The sequence below is a fragment of the Hippocampus guttulatus genome, chromosome 21 (assembly GCF_054856545.1).
Source record: "Hippocampus guttulatus isolate MCC_2025c chromosome 21, RoL_Hgut_1.0, whole genome shotgun sequence".
NCBI lineage: Eukaryota > Metazoa > Chordata > Actinopteri > Syngnathiformes > Syngnathidae > Hippocampus > Hippocampus guttulatus.
In genome coordinates, this window is record NC_141281.1 from 12,308,328 (window position 1) to 12,329,825 (window position 21,498).

Sequence of the window (21,498 nt, forward strand, 5' to 3'; positions counted from 1 at the left end):
AACATTTCTGTCTGCTCAGCGAGCCGAGCTCCCCACCACACCACCCCCTCGATCTCTCTCCGAACTGGCTTGTGTTTGTGCTCTTTTAAGCCACTGGCAGTAAATCGTCCCCTGTTTCACGATGAGACACCAGACCTCCTTTGTCCGTGGGAAACAATCTGCTGTGCTGTTTTGGCTCTGGCCAACAATGGCTCGTTTTTGTGTGTTGGGCAGTACATGTGGCATACGCAAACACAGTTTCCATTCCTCTGTCACGTGCAAGACCATTTGGCCACGGGGAATAAATATTTTTAGATGACCCAACAAAAAAAAAAAAGACTGTGGCGAAATACTAAAGCGGAGGAAGAGGTTTTGATTCTCTCGTTTCCTCTCCGCTGAAAGCGGCGCTTTCCCTGAATAAATATCACTGCTATCAAGTGAAAAGATTTCATCTCCAATTTAATGATTATCCCGCGTCGATGTGGAGTTAGCTCTATAATTAAAAAAAAAAATACATTTGTTTTTGCTCAAGAAAATCAATCAGATGGCGAGGATATACTTCTCAACTGTATTTGTAGAGTGCTTTAAAACAACCACCCTTGTATACAAAGTGCTGTACGTGCAGCAAAGATCATCGATACGACAATAAATAAAGACCGTAGAAAGGACGAAAACAGTCAAACTAAAAAAAATAAGTCTCATGCTTAATGAAGGATACAAATGAGTTTTGAGATGAGTTTTAAAGATGGGCAGCAAAGAGGCTTGCCGAACGTTCAGTGGGACGTCATTCGAACGGAAAAGACTCGATCCCCTCTGAGCCTCCGCTTAGTTCTTGCTACCTCGAATGTCTGGTCCGCACACCTGGACCTAGGACAATAGGATCTTAAAAAGGACGCTAAAATGTATCGGGAGTCAGTGAAGGGATGCCAAAGTCGGACTCCCGCTTACGAGTACAAGTCAAGAGGCGAGCAGCAGCATTCTGGACCAACTGGAGACGCTCAATGGAGGATTGGCTGACTCCAAAGTAAAGTGCATTAAGCTCTTATCAAGGGTTTGCCTTCTTCCTTAACAAGAGAAGTCACATGTTGCCTCATAATTAGACCTCTTATTCAAATAGTGGCGTCATAATTCAGTTGAGGTGAAAAATCAAGTCGTAAAGAGACAGCCCGGGGTTAATTCTGTGGAATCGATTCGGGCATATTTGAATCGCCCCCCCAGCCCCCACTGGACTCTCTCCGCCGACGTGCTGAGCCTGCAGCGTCGCCCTCCTTCACTACAAGCGAGAGATGGCTCAGTGAGCATTCCGCCGCATTAGCGGACGTGAAAAATTATTTGCGCACTGATGAGTGCCTCTCGAGTTCAGGCGTGGGGGGGGGGCGGGCGGGGGAGCTTAGTGCAATGCACAAATTTACTACGCACTAATGCTCCTTCTAATTAGTTTACAAAGCGTTCAGGTAGCGGTTCCTTAGCAACTGACCCGTCCAGTTCACAAACATTGCATTCGTTTTGATGGCAAGCCGAATTCGAACGTGATTCGATGATAAAATTGCTCAATTGCTCCCTGGAGCTCTTCGTGTTTTGGGAAAAAAAACAATTTGTCAGCACATTGAACCACTGTCCTAAATGCACGTGAAATGAAATGAGGACATTTTTCAAATGAATTGAAAAGAGCCGATGAGTATCTTGTTGCGCTTTTTTGTTTTGAGACGGAACATAACATGCCTTGGGATGTGTCCTCCGAAACGCTGCTCACCCTTCTCTCCTTCCACTCTTCGTCATAAAGCTTCTTCTGTATTTGCAGTTAATTGACCATTCTTGGCGCCTCTCCTTTTTTTGGGGAGCCTGGGGGCGAAATGACTCACTGATTCATCAGGTGACGCGCGCGTTTGATGGGCCAGATGTACTGGAGCCCAATCGGAAACGAGTTTGATTTTTGCCCGGTTTTCCGTTCCAAATCATGAAAGCCTTGCGAGGGGGCCAGAAACATGTGACCGCGCTCGCACCCTTTTTTTGGTCCTCTGCTCCGTTTTTGCTCAGTGAAGCTGAGAATAGGACCTGACAGGCTGCCGGCTCGACTCAGCCATCGGTACTCTCATCTCCTCCAGATTCAAAATCTGTGCTGCTTTCCTCACTTAACACCCGGTCCTCGGCTAGCGCAGACATGCTCATCAGAACCCATCCTGTGGCGTGGCCATCTGTCTTTTTAGTTTTTTTTTCCTGCACATGTGACCTCAGCACCGCATTGCAGAAAAAAAAACACACACATTTGATGGATCACCTTATCTTTGAGGCCTGCGGAGAACTTTGACAGCAGGATCTCAGCGTAAATGTGAAAGTCAACCTTCAATGCTCTCTCAACAAACAATCTGGCGCCACTATTTCCCCCCCCCCCCTCCTCCCCCACAAAAAAATGGGGTGTCTCTTTCCCTTGTTGATTTTAATGATCCATCCAACCATTTTCCGAATCGCTTTCTCTTCACAAGGGTCGCGGGGGCATGCTGTGGAGCCGATCCCAGCCGTCTTCGGGCAGTAGGCGGGGGGGACACCCTGAACCGGTTGCCAGCCAATCGCAGGGCACACACAGACGAACAACCATCCGCGCTCACACTTACACCTCGGGACAATTTAGAATGTTCCATTAAGCTGCCATGCATGTTTCTTTTGGAATGTGGGAGGAGACTGGAGTACCCGGAGAAAACCCACTGATTTTAATGATGTTTTGCAGAATCTAACACAGCCCTTGCCTTCTTTGGGAACTGGAGCCAAACAAAGCGTTGAGGGTCTTCCTGGCTCTCTGAGGGGCAAAGGGAACACCTCATGCACCCCCCCCCCCCCCCCCTCCAGGTTTATTTATCGGAAAGTAAGGAGCCAATTCCAATTACTTGGTATTGGTAAGAAATAGCCCTGCTGCATTGACGAAACCCTCCGCGGTCCTTTTTTATTTATTTATTTTTTTTTGCACGCACGTTCTACTTGTATGGGAGGCGCCTCGTGCAAATGCAATCAAAGCCTCATTTTGCTTTCCTTCCAATAGTTCTTTCCTAGCAACGGCAGACGCACGCAACCCCGTGACGCGTCTGCCTCCCCTTCCCTTGAGGCGATTTCAGCGGCTGAGGCCCATCAGAAAATAGTCCGGTGATTAATATCTCATTTGGGTTCCCGGCTCCTTGGGATCGTGACGCTCCTTTTAGCGTAGAAGAGAGGAGTTGTTTACGCCACTTAACCCGGCTTCAAGTGTTCCCAATCCCCCTTTTGGTTATTCTTCTCGGCCTTTGTGTACAGACTGAATCCTGTTAGGACAGCCGAGTTATCCGGGCCCAACTCCCCTCTTTTGGACGGCATCCCCGCTGGAAAGGCGCAGGGCAGGCGAAGGTTTGACGGGCGCCTGTTTGGTACAAGCCAAGGGCCTTGTGGTGTTGTCTCCCATTTGAATGAACCTGTCTGCTTTGTGTCACCGTAATCCTTAGCGCACACATGCGCGACAGCTGTGTTTAGTTAGGTGTAAACGCCTGTGGTCGAGCCCCCTCCGAAGCACCCTCTACCACCCACCGGCTTGCCTCCGTTTTCCAAAATCAAGCTTCCTTCTGCATGCTACCCAACCCGCTGCTCTGTCCATTGGCCTGCCGTCCTCCACCGCCGGCGAGTCAAACCGGCTATGATACCTTAACGTGACCACAACCATTACGGATAAGTCAAAAAACAAAACAAAACATACATTAGCTCTTCCGCGTGCCCAGTGTTTTTACGTTACAGCGAGACGATGCTCTTTACTCCGTCATCTAGCTCCCGGGAATGAAATTGTCGATCATAAAGCAGTGGTCCCCGGCTTTTTTTTAATTATTATTATTAATTTTTTTTATTTTTTTGCCCCACGTACCGGTTTAATGTCAGACAATATTTTCAGACCGGATAAATACAACAAAATAATATGATATGACCTGAATGAAACCTGTGGTATTTTCAAAACATAATAATAAACACGAATAATGGCACGAGGAACGTCGTATCTGACCGCAAGCTCACTGGTTGCTATGGTAACGTTTGAACGTGCCTTCAAAATAAGATACGCCGCAAATACAAAGCGCATGAAAAATACAACTCACCATCGCCGCATATTATGTAGAGTGGACTTGGTGCGTGGGAATCTCCCGTTGAGATAAAGCCGTATCTTAAGTCGGACTCTGACAGTGTCTATGAAACGTAGCCTTCTTTTTCTTGAAAGTCGTAAGCTCCTCCTCTGTCTCCTGGCTGGGCCTTTCCCAAAGAAATATTCCAAATACCTTATTTTTTATTTTTTCACTCATTTTGCTAGCTCCTAGTTTCATTTTAGCGGTAACCTAACACGTGACAGAGAAGCGCTCTTTGACCTGCGTCAAGAGTGACATACTGTAGATGGATGTAACAGAAAATACGGTCATTTTTCAAAATAAAACATCTTGCACAGCCATCTCGTTACCTCTGCGTCCCGCGTCCTCGACGCATAATTTTCCCGCGGGACGCACAGTTCCTAATAATGTGCGTTTTTGGGACGCAAGGAAATTGATGTCAAAACATAAAAAAACTAAGGCAGGCCTGAGGATTTCACTGTAACGGTGTACCGAAAAATGGTTTCCCATAAAAGTCACTGCACACGAGTTTACTGCTTTCAGATTCCGAAATGAATAAAATGGAAGTAATGTATGTTATTTATTCTTTCTGTGCGGCCCGGTACCAAAGGACCCATGGACCGGTATTGGTCCGCGGCCCGGGGGTTGGGGACCACTGATATAAAGAACAAGGCACTCGTTTCCTGTCAGAGAAAATATGTTCCAGGAATTCAGCAGTATCGGTATTCACTCTTGGTCACCGGAAGTGTAGCTGCTTTGGGACAGTGGAACCTCCTGTGACCGTTTTGGTTCATTTAATTCTCTTGCTAGGTGGCGCTAGGGTCCGTCACAGCAATGGATGCCGCTCCATTGTCCCCCCGCCCCCCAAGATAATTGCCTGCCGCTCTGCAATACCTCAAAAGCACAGCCCCTTCCGAGCCAAGCTTTGAGTTCCAGTCGGGTCCCTCCCCAGTCCCCGTGGATGGCGCTACCACCCAAACGGATTCAACACCGGACCGCGTTTGACTTTAAAACATTCTTGGGTTTCCCAGTAAAGTGGATTTATGAGGTCTGTGCTCAGTGGCTCAGGTTCAGGTCAGGTTAAAAACCACGAGGTCTGCCCCCTCCCCTCCTCCCATTCTTCATTTGGATTCTCCAGGACATTTTGAACACAAAGCTAGAAATAGAATAGAAATGTAGCCCGGCCTTTTCCATCGGTGGTCAGATTGGCTCCATTTTTTTTGGTTCGCTTTTTTTCCCCACCCAGAATGGCGTATATGTGGGGGTGGGGGTGGTGGGGGGGGGGTGCACGACAACCATTTTCCCTCCCGGCATTATTAACGTTGGCAATATGGATTTTCCACTCGGCCATGTGTGGCATTTTATTCGAAAGGGCAAAAATCAAGTGTTCAAGCAGCAGCTCACTAACGCGGGCACATAAAAGTCGTCTTTTAGTGCAAGCGCCACAAACTCATATCTAAAAGGGGATTTCAAGCTCCGTGTTAAAGCTTAGCTAATTGATATGCTTTGACAGGCGCTTTGAAGCGCAATGAATACATAAGGAGGCGCTGTGTGTGTGTGTGTGTGTGTGTGTGTGTGTGTGTATGGCTCGAGGAGCGAGGAGAGCGACTGCATTCATCAAAATAAACCAATGATTATGGAAAATATTTTTCCAATGTGCAATCGGGTCCAATGTAAAGTAGACCAAATTCACTTTGAATTATTTTCCGAGTTGGACTCATCTTTACGGAACATTTTTATTCGACCCCCCCCCCCCCCCCCCCCCCCCTTCCCAGGAAGGCTGACAGTGGGTGACTTTGCTGTCTTTGAACAGCGTCCATAGTAATGAGGCAGACTGAGGCCCTTCGTAATCGAACCACACTTCGCATCCTTCTGTCTCTATATACCGGGACACTTTAAATGTGCAAATACTTTTCTCAAACTTAGTTTTTGCTGACGAGGAAAGTTACAGCTTAGGGAAACAAACTACATTGCTGCCCCTTAAAGGCAAGTCCGGTCGTGGTTGGAACAAAGATGGCAATGAGCAAGTTTAGCGGGGGTGGATGTCTTGCCGCGTGTGTGCTAGGATGAAGCTCAGCGCTCGCTGTGGGCTACCAGACTGGATTTGACACTTCAAATTGCCCCCAAAATGCCAGAAGGGGCTCACTGCACATCCTCCATATGCACAAGGTGACTCCGAAAACGTCTGCCCCCTCCTTCCTCCGGCATTGACTCCGGCATGGCAGTCCCAGCTTCACTGACGCTACCTAAAAGATGAGCCGGCTGAGTAATAGCCGGAAAGTTCACTTGTCGTGTCTGACGCGAACACGTCTGCCGGGCACACTTCCTCAGAGTTGCCATTTGATCTGCTGCACAATCCTGTCTTGACTTGATTTTCATAAAACAGTCGGGTTGAGTCCAGGACAGAAAATGTGGAGAATTGAAACCGCACTCTAAACTACTCCTGTGGCTAACTACTACCGTATTTTCCGCTGCTGCGTATAAGTCGCACCAGCCATAAAATGCGTAATAAAGAAGAAAAAAAACATCATTAGAAATCACATTTGGGGCGGGAATTTTAAGTGATAAAATCCAACACCAAGAACAGATATCTTGAAAGGCAATATAAAGTCAAAAGAAAATGTGCTAACGCTATGCTAACGTTACATGACACATAAACAACGAACGGAGAACGTGCCTGATATGTTCACGTAACATATTCAGTTTATTCGGATATTTATAGCATCACAAACATGGTAACGCGTTTACCAAACCATCAGTGTTACTCCAAATCACTAAATCCGATGAAATCTTCATCCTCTTCAACCTTCATCACTTTTAAACAACTCCGCCAACTCCGGAGGTAAAAGATGCAGCGCTTCCTCTTCTACGTTGCTATGTCAGACTCACCGTCAATTGTTTTTATCACTTACCGCCAATGTGGAAAGTATCAACACAGACCGAGAGCGCCCTCTTGCGGCTTAATGTGAAAATAACACGTGAAATCATATAATGTACAAACAATTTCACACAATTCGCTCCAGAGTAAAAACTGCAAATTATTTTTTTAAAAACGGATTAATAATCCGGAAAATACGGTAATTTCCTCTTTGTAGCTCCTTTTTTTTTTTTTTTTTTAATGAAGCTTTCATGTCTAAATACAGCTCCGAGCCACAGTACTTGCTCACTTGCGTGGATATGTGCTTGTTTGATTGACCAATGTTCTTGCCGGGTAGCCAGGGCAATATCTTGGGAGCCGCCGATGTTTACTCGGCCCCTGAAAAGAGGTTGTTATCAGCCCCGGTCACGTTGCAACCCCCCCCCCCCCCCCCCCCCCATTCACATGCGGTGGGATACAGTTTCACGTCAACACAACAAAGAGCCTCTTTGGAAGTCCCGCGCGCACGGCCGTGCCCTCCCCCAAGTTGTCCAGTGGAAGGGGGCACGTCTTTGTCGGCGGATGTCAAGCCGCAGGTGTGTGCGCTCGCCGTGCCGTTCGCTCTCTTCGTTTCATCCTCTTTCTCCTCCCGAGGCTGACCATTTGTCCGTGGCCCCGTTTTCATTTCAGCCTCCCCCCCTCCGGCTCCCCCCCGGGAGGACGCCAGTGTGTCTGTTGCATTAAAGGGAGGCCGGCGGAAAGCACACACACGTCCCCACTCAATGCTGCTGTTGTGCACCGGCCCTACCTTCTACATTAGATTAGTAAGAGCTGGGCTTGGAAGTCACTGGGAGGTCACCTGCAATAAGAACATGCTTGTGTGCGCGTGTGTGTGCGTGTTCGTGTTTGGCAGCTGTGTTCGTTACGGTTCTAACAATACTTGAGCTTGCGGTTGGAAATCGTTCCAGGCAATTTGTCCATTTTGTATAGAGGTTTCTTATTTTGCATTTATTTACAGTGAAACTCTACAATGAAACCTACATGGGTGAAAATACCCCCTTAGTGTGAAAAAATCTTCATGCATTAACGCCATTCCCACTTTCCTGCCCCCATACAACAACAAAAACCCCTGTTGCGTTATACGAAATCTTTTTATCTGCTCTTGCCTCGTGACGAGATGCACTATAACGAAGTCTAATCCAACAGCGACCTCTATTGCTTTGTTCGGAAACGGCAACAGCAACCACCACACTGGTTTACACATGCGAAGAAGTCCAGGAAGTATTTGTTATTGTTAGTTTCAGACGTTCCATTGCTAAAATGGCTACAAAACGGACCTTAGGATGTCGAGCAGCTAAGACAAGAAGAGCTCTGATGCTGGAAGAGAGGGTAAAAGTGATCAAAATGAAATACAGAGGAAGCAAAATAAGACATTATCCAAGAAATTGATGTTAATGAATGCTGATTGTAAATTTCGCAATTTAGTGTTTGTTTACATCTGAGATCAAATTTGCTACACTGTTGTGAAATATTTCTTGCTGCAAACATAATTTCGTTGTGGAGGAGTTTCACTGTATTTATATCTCCCCCCCCCCCCCGTCCTTGTCAAACGTCTGACAAACGATTGGCAACTGCCATCATATGCCAATCAAATGAGTTGATGACAGCAGCTGCAACAGACTTATGACAACAGATCTCGTCCTTTCTGACTTGATTTTCCCAGCATTGAGCCAGTTTGGGAAGGTTTTCTTACGTGTACGGCGCATGTGTCCCTCTCTCCCTTTTGATTTTTAGTCACGCTTACACACAAAAAGAAAAAAATGTTTTTTTTTGATACCCTTTGTTTTTCGCCTGACCTTTCCAAGATGTCTTTGCATCGCCCATGCAGTGCGACCCGCCGTTTGAAAAACCACATCTTCAGAAACATTCTGCGGATGCCCAGCTTTAGCAGGTTGTCGTCCACTGGCAGGAGCAGAATCTGGCATTACAAAAGCCGTTACGAGTCGCCGGGATCCATCGGCGCCAGTATTTGCACTTTCAGCAAGTTGCGTTGCGTCACCAGCAGAGGCAAATGCTGTCATTGACCACCTGTGCGCTCCCCCCGAAAACTTCCCGATTCTGCTCGGAGATGTCACAGCAGTGTCTCCAACTCATTTTTTGTCTCCTCCCGCCACGCTTCATTGCAGACGGGGAATGGCTTCTTGCAGAATAACCATTTAAAGAGCACCAGGGTGAAATGATTGGTGGGGACACGCACAATAGCAAGTCGAGTCTTTTACCCCCCCGGTAGTCAGTCGGCCTCGTCTTCAGCCCAATTTGCTTCTTCAGAATTCAATCTAAACAGCTCATTGAAAACACCACCCACATAGGAGTCGTGAAGTGACGCAGCAACACCCGGGAGCCGTCGGCGTGTTGAATGGGCGCCGTCGAGGTTCAGAATAGGCGATGCGAGCGGCGAAAGACATCAAGGCCTTCTCATAACAGACACTGACAGTAGGTCTGAAAGCAGCCTCGGGGTAATCATCCTTTTCCTACCCCTACCACCATACACCCCCCACCCCCACCCTCCCAAGCTTCCGGCGCTCTGCTCTTGCACCAGTTCAGGCTGCAAGCTGACAACAAAAGAGGGGAGATAGCGTTTAGCAAGCAGGTCTGTGCTGGTTTACGCACTTCCTCCATTCTCGTCTCATTTCTCCAACCTGGCTCCAGGGGTTGGGAGGATGTTTTTGCCCCCCCCCCACCACCAAAGCCGGTTTAGCCATCACTTTGGACAGGCTAAGTTTTGACATGGCCAAGAGCTGCTTAGAGTTGCATCGATCCAAGGTTTGGATTTGGGTCAAACGAGGCGGGTCTTATAGGGCTGTACAAGCCAAATCATCCAGCTTCGATTTAATCGTTCCATACCCACTTTGTCCGTTTCAAAAGCCATGTTAGATATTTCACCCTCTTTTGCTCTCCCGATTTAAAATTCCTCTGGGATCTCGAAAAATAGTCTGTTTTTTTTACCAAGCTGGAACAAAAGCAGTGCACGTTTAAGCTTCGTGCCGTTACACTTGGCTGTCAATTTCCCGAATGCAGAAAGTTGTTGAGGGGGGGGGGGCGGCTATTAACTCAAAAGTAAGGGTAGAATTTGGAATGAGTCCTTGCCAAAGAAAGAGAGGACGACAGGGCCAAGCGCAGTTGACAGGCTGCTTGAGGCCCATTGTGCATCCTGGACACAATTTTAGCCTGTGCCCACAATTGATTGGCTTTCCTCTGGGAAACGATTCAGCCGAGGCTGCACAGCTTGCAACTTGTCCCTGTCCTCCCCCCTTGTGGTTTTGGATCTATTTTGGTCGTGCTAATCAGAACAAAATACCGGCGGAATGGCTCAGTTTACACCATTGAAGCCAACAACCATTTTGTGTATATGTGTGTGTGTGGGGGGGGGGGGCAGAAGTATAACATGAGTTCACTTAGCAGATTTCAGCCCGGTCAATGCAAAGAGCGGTTAGCGCCGCTGCCTCGCTGCAACAAGGTCGCTCGTTCGATTCTAATTTGAAGCACGAAACTTTGGGGACTTAGCGACTTAGATTCCAGCGCCGGCCTTCCTGTGTGGAGTTTGCATGTTCTCCCCGGGCCTGCGTGGGTTTTCTCCGGGTACTCCGGCTTCCTCCCACATTCCAAAAAAAACATGCATGGCGGGCTGATTGAACACTCAAAATTGTCCCGAGGTGTGAGCGTGAGTGCAGATGGTTGTTCGTCTCTGTGTGCCCTGCGATTGCTGGCAACCGGTTCAGGGTGTCCCCCGCCTACTGCCCGAAGACGGCTGGGATAGGCTCCAACATGCCCCGCAACGCTTGTGAGGGTAAAGCGGATCAGAAAATGGATGGATGGACTTTGTGCGTCAAGCTTTCTGCTTCCTCCTCGCCGGCGTATGCTTTTCTTTGGCACACGGCGGGCTCAGTTTCCGATGACATTCCATTCTTTTGGAGTTGAGGTCTTTTGAAAAAGGGGATAACTTGGAACATCATAAAAATTGGAAGCACGTATCCTGAACCCTTTGCGGGACAGCGGTCACTACAGTGGACGGCTTATCGTTGTCATCAGGTTACAGTTCCAGGGTGCAGGAAAGGGTTAATTTCCAATTAGTTCCCTGGAATTTGATCCCGGGGGCCCAACACCAGAGTTCCTCTGGAATGGTTTCGAAACGGAACAAAATGTGGCTGTTGCGCATGTTCAACTTTGTGGATGGCTTCAGAGTTGGAGTGAAGTGTTGTATCAGCCTCAATCCGACCAATTGGAGCCTAGTTTTTATTTTATTAATTTTTTTTTTCGGTCATGCATTAACTTCTCCAAGCTGTCGGGTGTGCAGCCATCGGTGAGAATAACCATATACATCATAAATAATTTGTCTGTTGTCAATGTTTAATGCGAGCTTGCCATGCATATGTAAAAGGCCCGTTGCGGGCAGCGATAAAGCCGGCGGAGCGTCGCATTACCTCCGGTGACAGCGTGACACGGCGGTCAGGAGTAGTTCACACCTTGCCGGCAGTGACACGGCGCGTTCCCTGACATTTCACCAACGCTATCGGGTTTCGGCACTCGGAAACACGAGTTTCACTACCCCCCTTCCTCCACTGTCACTCTGTGTGGCGGCCGCCTTGGCAGGAACAAGCAAGCGTCCTTTTGCGGTCTTCGTTACATCGGAAGTTGCCGCCGGTTATCAAGCTTCCTTTCCGGGACATGATACACCCGGAGAATGCGGCGCTTTATTGCAATTGAAGTTTGTTCCTGAAAGCGATACACCAACATGTTGGTGTCGTCTGGGGTTTTTTTTTTTCCATGAAAACTAGAGCCTCGCTTAAACCCTCAACTGCTTTGAAATTATAATCGGGCTCTAATGACAAGGCAGTGTTTTGGGCGCAGCATGTGTTAGCGGCTAATGGAGAATATTTGCAACAAAACTGCGATTCGGAACATTGCCTTGGAAATCAATTTGCATAAACACGTTCTTTGTTGTGAGAACCGTAGATCAGGGCTCGGGATCCCTACATTACATTTACACCCATGTATTTTGTAGTTTGGATTTCGTGCACACCCCTGAAATTACATTTCCATACCCAGGGGTGTGCACGAATTATAAATGGACTAAAATATTCATATCTGCTTTTTTAGTATATTACCGATAAGTAGGTGCAAGCGTGGAACTCGGCAACAACAAAAAATATTGATGAATTAAGAAAAAAAAAACTGGAGTTTTATCGGTCACATCTGCACGAGTACCGTATTTTCCGGAGTACAAATGTTTTTCATAGTTTGGGTGCGATTTATACTCCGGAGGGATTTATGTATGAAATTATTAACACATTATTATTATTTCACGTTATTTCCACATTAAAACAAAAGAGGGCGCTCTAGGCCTGTGTTGATAAATCGACGATGAGTCTGACGTAAGCGACGTAGAAGAGGAAGCGTCGCATCTTCTACCTCCGGAATTGGAGGCTCAAAATTGACGGCGAGGATGGAGATTTCGTCGGATTTTGTGATTTTGGAGTGACACTGATGGTTTGCTAAACTTGTTAGTGTGTTCTTCATGCTATAGTTATCTGGATGTTACATGAACATAGCAGGCGCGTTCTCAGTTTGCCGTTTATGCGTCGTGTAACGTTAGCATATCGGACACTGATTCAGCCTGTTCTCTATTTTATTTTTATTTTTAACTGCCTTTCAAGATGACATGTCTGTTCTTGGTGTTGGATTTAATCAAATACATTTATACGCTGGAGTGATCTATAATCCGGAAAATACGGGTGATGTCATTGCCCTGTCCCAAATTTTAGGGGCAAAGTGGCATCATTTAAGGGCAGTCTGAAGTCCTCCGATTTTTGTGATACTTTTTCCATCGGGATGAATTTGTCGCTGGAACTGGATTGTGTGCTTTTGCACACGCTGCATACGTGCCGGTTCATTTTCCAGTCAGTCAGGTACGATGGCAGTGAAGTTGTGGGGGAGGCTTCACCCTTGTGGGAGTATTTCCGTGCAATTATTCATCAGGCTCACCCTACATGAGACGGGGTCGTCATCTTGGCCTGCCCAAGCCGCGTGAACGCAGTGAGAGGCAAACGAGATGCAGCACACACAATGACGACGCAAACCTTGGGCTGCCGCAACTCGACCTATCCGTTTTTCTGCAATCGCAGGCGGAAGCAGATATCGGCTCGTCGCTTTAGGGCTTCCAACGCAAGCCGGCTCGTTCTCTATTAGATTTAATCCGCTGTAGCCCTGCACTGGCTCTGTTTCACGCACTCTTTTTGGCAGATTTCCAAATCTTCTGCTTAGGCCGCCGTCAAATGTTACCCAAGGCTGCACGGCAACTCGGTGTTTGATGTCTGGGGCTTATTCCCTCTGTGTCTTTGTTCGAGGGAAACCCGTTTTATTTTGCAAATGAAACTTGTGCTTGCTCGGTGAGAAACTTTTGTGGTCTGCATTTCAACTGAAGCTGTCGTTTCTGATGTTTGTCGTTTTCCAGAGCTTTCCATCAGACGAAGGCTGGCCTTTCGCCAAGTACCTCGGGGCGTGCGGGCGGGTGGTGGCCGTCAACTACGTGGGAGAGGAGCTGTGGAGCTACTACAACGCCCCCTGGGAGAAGCGCGTGGACCTGGCGCGGCAGCTGATGGACATCGCCGAGCAGCTGACCAACAACGACTTCGAGTTCGCCCTCTACCTGCTCGACGTCAGTTTCGACAACTTTGCGGTCGGCCCCCGCGACGGAAAGGTCATCGTCGTCGACGCCGAGAACGTTCTCGTGGCCGACAAGCGACTGATCAAGCAGAGTGAGTATCATCACTTTCATGACATGTGTTGCTTCGGTTGCCTCGGGGCAATGCTTGCTATGTGGAAGTGTTAGCAACTTATGCTAATGTGTTGAAACTGTCACTCGACTAAAACTCATAGAGTGGTACCTCTACTTTGGAAAATTTCTCATGAAATTTTCAAGTTACGGAACGTCTCAACAGGAAAATATTGCCTCTTGTTTTGAAATAAATTTCAAGATATGAAAGGCAAAAATACACGCGGCTCCGAGTTTCCTGAACGCGACATACCTATAGCTGCTCTGCCATTGGCTATTACCGAGCATCTTCCTGGCATCCCATTGGCTAAGAGGAACCTCTATCGTATGTATGTGTGTAGATAAATTGATAGATGTTTACGCAGCGTCCTCGTCATTCGCCCCTCGGGCCATGAGGTGTTCCGATCACCCAGAAAAACTGTTGACCAGTCGGGCGATCGCTCACTATGCTGATGTTTGCCTTGGACATTTTCGAAGGATTGTGAAAAGCCGACAAAAGCAAACGTCCTTGGATCAGTTCTTTACAAAACGCCAGGCAAACACCACTTTTGAGACGGATCATGGGCTAAAGAGGACGCAGTTTAAAGTTAAATTACCATCATTTTTATTCTTTGTTGTTTACATTATGCACACTTCATTTATTGTGCAATTACCTAATTGTAACATGTATTTGTACCATATTTGGATGCATTTTTATGCTTTCGAAAACATTTGTCTGAATTTTGTGGGGGGGGTGGTGCTTGGAACGGATTAGAGCATTTACATGAAAAACACGTCTCTATTTTCTCGTAAAGAAATTTCTTCCAGAACCAACTAATTTCGTAAGTAAAGGTACCACTGCAATCAACTGGGCGTGAAAAAAAAAAGCGCAAATCAATCACGCACAGACCACAGCTTGCGTGGTATGTAAAACACGGCACTCTACTGTGTGTGTGCGACCGATGAAGTTTCGAATTGGAGGCCGAAGCTGTTCCGGAACATCTCCAGGGAGTACTGTTGCCTAGTCCAAACCTCCTCTTTTATGAATATCCTTATCCAGCATGCGCTTCTTTTGCCCTCAACACCCCCATCAAAGCAAAGCCGGTCGCGATAACGAGCGGTCCCCCCACCCCCACTTTCGCGAAGTCAACCTCATAACAAGGACGCATCGATACATCACACGTCGTGCGTGACAGATCCCGAGCCCTCGCCGGGGCTGCTTCTTCACAGAAAGGGAGGACCACCAAGCCACTTGTTTTTGATTCGTCCCTTTCGTCCCCCCCCCCCCCCCCCCCCCCCCAAAATCCTATTACAGTGATGGACTGTTTTGCGTCGCGAGATGCTCGGGCTCCCCCGTGACAGATATGAAGTGTTGTCTTGGTTTTGTGCATCTCTCAGAGAGGGCGACTTTTATTCTATATACCATTACAGATAAAAAGATGAATTGGTCCTGATGATCACTTCGAACCACCACATTCGCCCCGCCCCCATTGCTCGTGTATTTGTTTCATAGCCGAGAGCTGAAAGTTCCCCGTGTTGTCACGCTGTCTTCGACTCTCCTTAAAATGCAATCCTGCCTCTTGACGCTCTCCGTCTGGCAGATACTGAGAGCTTGACAACTCAAAAGCCGCTTACCCTCGGCGGGGCCAGCGCGTCCAGAGTGTTTATGGGGCCGTCCATTGTGTCGGTTTGCGCGCGCCAAGTGTCGAGGCGCAGCGCGGAGGAAGCCTTCGCAAGCGACGCCGGCGGTGATCAGTTTCAAGAGTTCGCCGGCGCATGTCGGGCGGGAGGACATTCGCTCAAAGCAACACACGAGATGTCCGACGTCAAAAGTGTCTGGTGATTGAGTCTCATCCGTTTAAAGTGAGGCCAATCGATTTGCAAATCAAACCTGCGTTTGAATCGAGCGTGTTTTTCACAGTCCCATTACGAATGGAGGTCATTCCTTGTCAGTGCGGTCAACTGAGTTTCAACCCTCACGAGGCTTTGGAGACTTGGGTCCAAAGGCTAATGAGCAACCTAATGTGTCGCCACACTAGCGAGTCCAAAAAGTTTTTTTTTTTTTTAAACGAGAGTATCGGCCTATTTGTATCTAGGCATTTACCAGTTATTTTTTCTTTGTTAAACTTTGATGTGAAGATATTCTCGCGATCTTGGTGCTAGACTGCTTAGCGCGCCCGCCTCACAGTGCAGAGGTTGTGGGTTCCAATTGTGTGGAGTTTGCATGTCCCCCTACGTACCCTGCGTGGCTTCTTTCCGTATTCACCGTCGGGGTCCTTGTTTCCAACTACCACCTCCATACGTCTGAATTTTATGATTAGGTTGTCGATACTAATAGCAACATGCTTGAAAATAAATGTACCGTATTTTCTGCACTAGAAGGCGCTTCGGATTATAAGGCGCACCTTCAATGAATGGCCCATTTTAAAACTGTTGTCATTCATGGGGCGCACTGCATTATGAGGTGCACTCTAATTGCCCCACGGGGATAAATAAAGTTTTCTGACTCTGAATCTGAATAGACAGTAATGGCTGCGGTTGCGCTATACATCCACTAGATGGAGCTACGCTAAGGGGAATACAATACAGCTTTCTTTATGTAGAGCAAAGCCATGCAGAACTGGTCACAAACGGGGACATGAAACCTATAAATCCAAATGGCATTACAAAACAATGAATGAAAGACAAAACTTATGAAGACAATTGATTCAACAAAAAGGCACACCAACCTTGTGGGCTCACATCCACAAGGGGCTAAAATATCCTTCGAAGTCTTGCTTGTCTCCTCCTTCCTTCGTTTAGTCAGATTTTGGTATTATCTTCGTTTCATAATGGCTGCGCTGAGCTCACAAAGTGTGTTGGCGAATGCACATGTCAATGAGTGTCGGACAGAACCCTTTTGGGTTACAATTGGTTGCTGCTAATAATCACCACTAGATGGCAGAGGAACACTAACGGGGAAACAACTCAATGGGGAATAGAAAGCCAGACTAACGCGATATATAAGGCGCATCGGATTATAGGGCGCACTGTCGGCTTTTGAGAAAACTGAACGCTTTTGGTTGCGCCTTATAATGCGGACAATACCGTACATAGAAGCCACTTTTCACAGACGGTGACGATAAATAAGATTGTCGCGGGGCACATTTGCGGCATGTCTTGACGTGATCTTGAGTCACGGACTCGAGGTGCTTGCAGATGGTGGAAATAATGGAACTGGAGTTTGGAAGCCGGAAGAGGAATCAATTTCATGCCCTCCAAAAGTAGAATCCATCTTGACCCTTTTATGCACCCTGTAACCTGATAACATGATAAACTGTCCACTGTAGTAACCGCTGTCCCTCAAACGGTTAATGTAGCCCAAACTAACTGGAAGGTCATTTTTTTTGTACACCCCCCCCAGGACCATCAACGGTACAAATGTTTTCTCTTATGAAGCTTACCTCCCCATTGACAAGATAATAAATAAAATAAAATAAGAGCGACGACGCGACCGAGCATGCAAACCTCGCATGTTCTCCCATCCGTTTTGACACCAAATCATTTTTCTCCACTTTTTGGAACTGTACGTCTTCGTCACCCTCGCAGCCCCGCCATCTCAGCCCAACAAAAGCAAATGATGAGCTTTCTTTTGCGTTCTCTTATGAGATCCAGCCCCCGTTTTTATTTTTCTTTGTGTGTGTGTGTGTGTGTGTGTTTGTGTGGCGAAGAGGAATGGTATGTTGCCTTGATGCCGTCCGTCAATCAGCGGTGAGGAGCTGTTGCGGAAATTGATGTCACCTCACTTGGGTGCTTGAGCGCACATTTTTATTTGTGTGTGTGTGTGTGTGAGTGGCCGTGCGGATTGTGTGTCTGTCACCCTCGCATGCGAGGCGATCCATCTTAATCAAAGCTCACTGATGGATGTTGATGCCCCCCCCCCCCCCCCCTCCTATTTTGCGGGAGGAAAGGATGCACACGTGGACTCATTTCCTTGCAGGGCAGCACTCGATGGTTTCATTGAGTTGCCGCGATGAGCCAGAGCAGAAGTGCATTAACACCGAAGCCCCGAGTAAGTTTTTGCATCCTCTAGTGGGTACTCCCACCCCCCCCAATTCAGAATGTTGATTTGCTTGATCAATCTTGAGCGTGTGGCGCGTTTGTGCCAAATGAAAAGGTTAGATGAGTTGTTTGCCCGTGTGGGATGAAATCTAGTTCCCGGTTTGTCTCTTTGGAGTCTGGATAGCTTGCACCTTGCACCCCACCCCCCTCAGCTCCATTTTTGAAATTTGCATCCTCAATTTTGATAGATGCTTTGTACTTGAACAGATGGCTATATTTACATTTGTATACGGCAGTTGGCATAGTTGTAAAAAAAAAAAAAAAAAGTCATCCTGTGTAAGGACAAACTGTGTCGAAGAAATTTGACAGATGAAATTACTGAGAAGCTTACGTTTCACCTTCAGACTCCTCCTGCCCCACGGCACTTTCCAAACGTGGTCCTGCTGTATGCGCGTAAGATTTGAGATGTTTGTGGAAATGGGATTGTCCACGTTGGAGCTGGATTGCAACCAAATCTCGCATCACATTCGGGTGAAGCCGTGTCGACATCACGGCTTCTGGCGTGTACATTAGCCGCACAAATATGTATCATGGATCAGATCCGGACTCAACTTGGTTTGATCTCACATCACAACCTTCGGACCCAACATTTAAACTGGATACCTGGGTAGCGAAACAGGATTTTTTCAGTTTAAACTGGAATTGCGATTGTGTTTTTTTTTTGTCTGTAGTTGTTATTGTTACATGTGACGAGCAGCATTATAGATTTTTTAATTTTTATCTAATTTTTTTACATTTTAAAAATATTTTTGATTTTTATTTATTTCCTTACATTTTAAAAATGTTTTTGATTTTTATTACATTTTAAAAAGTAGTTTAGATTTTTATTGTATTTATTTTCTTACATTTTGAAATATTTTTGAATTTTATTGTATTTATTTTCGAATGGTGAGTTTATACAGTCTTAACAAAACAGCAGGTGTCAAAAATTGCCGGCCGGAAAATAACCTCCTGCCCACTGCAAGGAATTGTGTTGTCATAGCAACATGTCTTTGTCCCCCCCCCACCCCCCCCTCCGCCCTGCAGACAAGCCCGAAAACTACGACGTGTGGTACGAGAGCCGCTTTGAGGAGTGCGACCGGGAGGCCTGCCTGTCATTCTCCAAGGACTCCCTCTGCTCCCGGGTGACGGTGGACCACAACTACTACGCCGTGTGTCAGAACCTGCTGTCCCGCTACGCCACGTGGCGGGGCACCACCGGGGGCCTCCTCCACCATCCGCCCGCTCACATAGCCAAAGATGGCCAGCTGGAGGCCCTGCTGGACGAGTGCACCAAGCCCAAGAAGCGCTACGGCCGCTTCCAGGCGGCAAAAGAGCTGCGCGAGTACCTCACGCGGCTGTCGGCCGCCTCCTCGCCCGCCAGGTAATCGACGGAGTTTGACGCTTGGAAGGACCGGATCCCGAGCGCCCTGAACAGCTCCGAACTCTTGAGATCCTTGATGTCATTAGCTCCCCTTTTTGCACAGGGGGCAGGTCCCGAATTCCTGCCTTAGGAAGAAGACCCCTTCGGTTTTATGGACCGACTGACTTTTGAAGAGTCTGCCACGAACGGGCATCTGCCGGGAGTGTCGGGATAGGAATGAGGAGCAACCTCCTCGGATGGTTGCGCCATATGAAAGGAAAGGGGGTGGGCTCTGAGGGACATTTTGCTCGCAGGCTAACGCAACATGTGCGACCGAGCGGCGCTGACGCCGAACCCCCCCCCCCCCCCCCAACCCAACCACCACCACCACGCGAACACACGCATCCCTCGTCTTGCTGCCTCATTTCATCATTTCATCACCTATGAAAGTTTGCCCGCGGTAGCTTTTCTTTTTTTTGTTTTTTTTCATGGCGAGATTTAAATGGATGTGCGCATTTACATTTTTGCCGCACCGCTGATCTTGATTCCGTTTTATTTTTTGCCTCAGTAGCATGCCGCGGGGCGGAATGCAGAGGTAGCGTGACTCTCCGGCTGTCGGGTGGAATTGAGGAGGGCGCACCCCCCCCCCCCCCCCCCCCATGTGACGGTTCGGATGACTCGGGGATCGTCCGCTGCTCCAATCAGTCGCGTCATTTTCAGGGTCTTTTATTGTTGTGGTGGCAATCATCTTTTTTTTTTTCCTCCCACAAACCACCTTTTGTTCATAGGAACCAGCGAGAAGAACTGATGACCCACGTAGGAAAAGATAAGCACGCACTTCTGTGACGATTAAGCCGACGTACCAAAGAGGCCAAAGGTAAACGAGAAAACGGCGCCAAGTAACGGCGTCTTCACACACTTGTTATCATCCGAGGAACGTTTTTGTTTGAGCATTTCCGCAAATAGTGGCCATTACGCAGTCGGTACCAGCCAATTCTGGACCAAATCTGAAAAGACGTTTCAAAACGTCTTTGGGAGTGAATGAGTTCATACTTCGGTCCATAGACTCGATTCGTCCCATGTAAAAAGCCAGCTGCTAACCAAAACGGCAACACCTTAGGAGGTCGTCCCAAATGTGGAGTCGGCATCTTTAAATTTTTTGTTTTGCCATCTTCATTGACACCGTTGGGACACTTCACCCTTCACTGTCAGCAAAAATTTCTCGTAAAGGCTTTTGATATTTTGGTCCACGTTGTCGCCCGATCCGCCTCGTTTGTCATTCCTTGCGATTTTGCGAATCGGATGTGCGCTGCGCAGTGTCGCGTAGCGCGGTCACCCGTGAACGTTTCTGGGAAAAGCAATATAAAAGGGGATTAAAAAAACAACAACAAAAAAAACATACGAATAGTTTGGCTCCTGGCTTTTTGGAAAATTGCCTCTTTGTTGTGTTCCGATCCGTTAACCGTCGTCACGTCCAATTGACTTTTTCCCCCCGCCCCACTTGAGGAGTTTGTACGTGTGTGACTTAACTGTCGACTTTTGTACTGTCCCATTTCTTTTGGAGTAATATTCTATCAGCCTTGTCTGATTGTTCCTGTGCCTTTCATTGAAAAGTTGTACTGAACAACTTTTAGTGGGTTTAATTATTGAAATAAAAGAAGATATCTAAATCTATATAGAGAACGATACACCTGTGTTTGCGCTCTTCTTCAGTCTGTCCTGAGATTTATTTTGACACCACGTAGAGTCGCATTCTGGCCCCCGTGCTTCACGCTAAAATTGGCTCCACAGAGTCCGATGTTGTCTGGAATTCCTTTCTCCTCCTCCTGTTTTTGATCTTTCACATCTTGGGCTCCTTTTGGCCGAGATCCGCCTGTTGTCTACACACAAGACCGTTTTTTGAGCCAGACCGCGTGGAGTCTTTTAATAGTGAATCGGGAACCCCGTCGATGCTTTTTTTTTTTTTTTTTTCACATCGCAATTCCAAAGACTGTACAGAGGATATAGAAATCCTACACATCCCTGTTTTTTTTTGTGATATTCAAAAATGACTCCTTGATGAACCGTTTCACATTTTCCACCAATTGAATGCGATGTAAGACTTGTACTCAATTGAAAAAAATAATAATTTTGTTTTGTTCCATAGTAGTTGCACAAGTGTGCACACCCTTTAATAACTGGAGATGTGCCTGTTTGTAATTCAGCTCAGTTGCATAATGTGTTCGGACTGAAGGTGAAAAACGCAATGAATGCAATTGGAGCATTAAGAATTAAATGTAATTAAATTGCACCCCGATTCAAG

The 21,498-nt window shown here is 47.2% G+C and overlaps 1 protein-coding gene across 4 annotated transcripts in view; it reads left to right on the forward strand.

Moving 5' to 3' along the window:
• The window catches only part of dipk2ab (divergent protein kinase domain 2Ab), a 31,878-nt gene extending 10,994 nt beyond the window's left edge, over positions 1 to 20,884 (forward strand). For 3 of the 4 annotated variants that reach the window (XM_086101720.1, XM_086101721.1, XM_086101722.1), the window contains 3 exons: positions 13,454 to 13,757; positions 18,881 to 19,217; positions 19,321 to 20,884. In XM_086101720.1, the coding sequence (XP_085957846.1) occupies positions 13,454 to 13,757; positions 18,881 to 19,217; positions 19,321 to 19,381 (702 nt within the window). In that variant the 3' untranslated portion in view covers positions 19,382 to 20,884. Of the gene's footprint in view, positions 1 to 13,453; positions 13,758 to 18,880 lie in introns of all 4 variants that reach the window. The other variant, XM_086101723.1, reaches the window with a different exon arrangement.
• Positions 20,885 to 21,498: the final 614 nt, after the last annotated feature.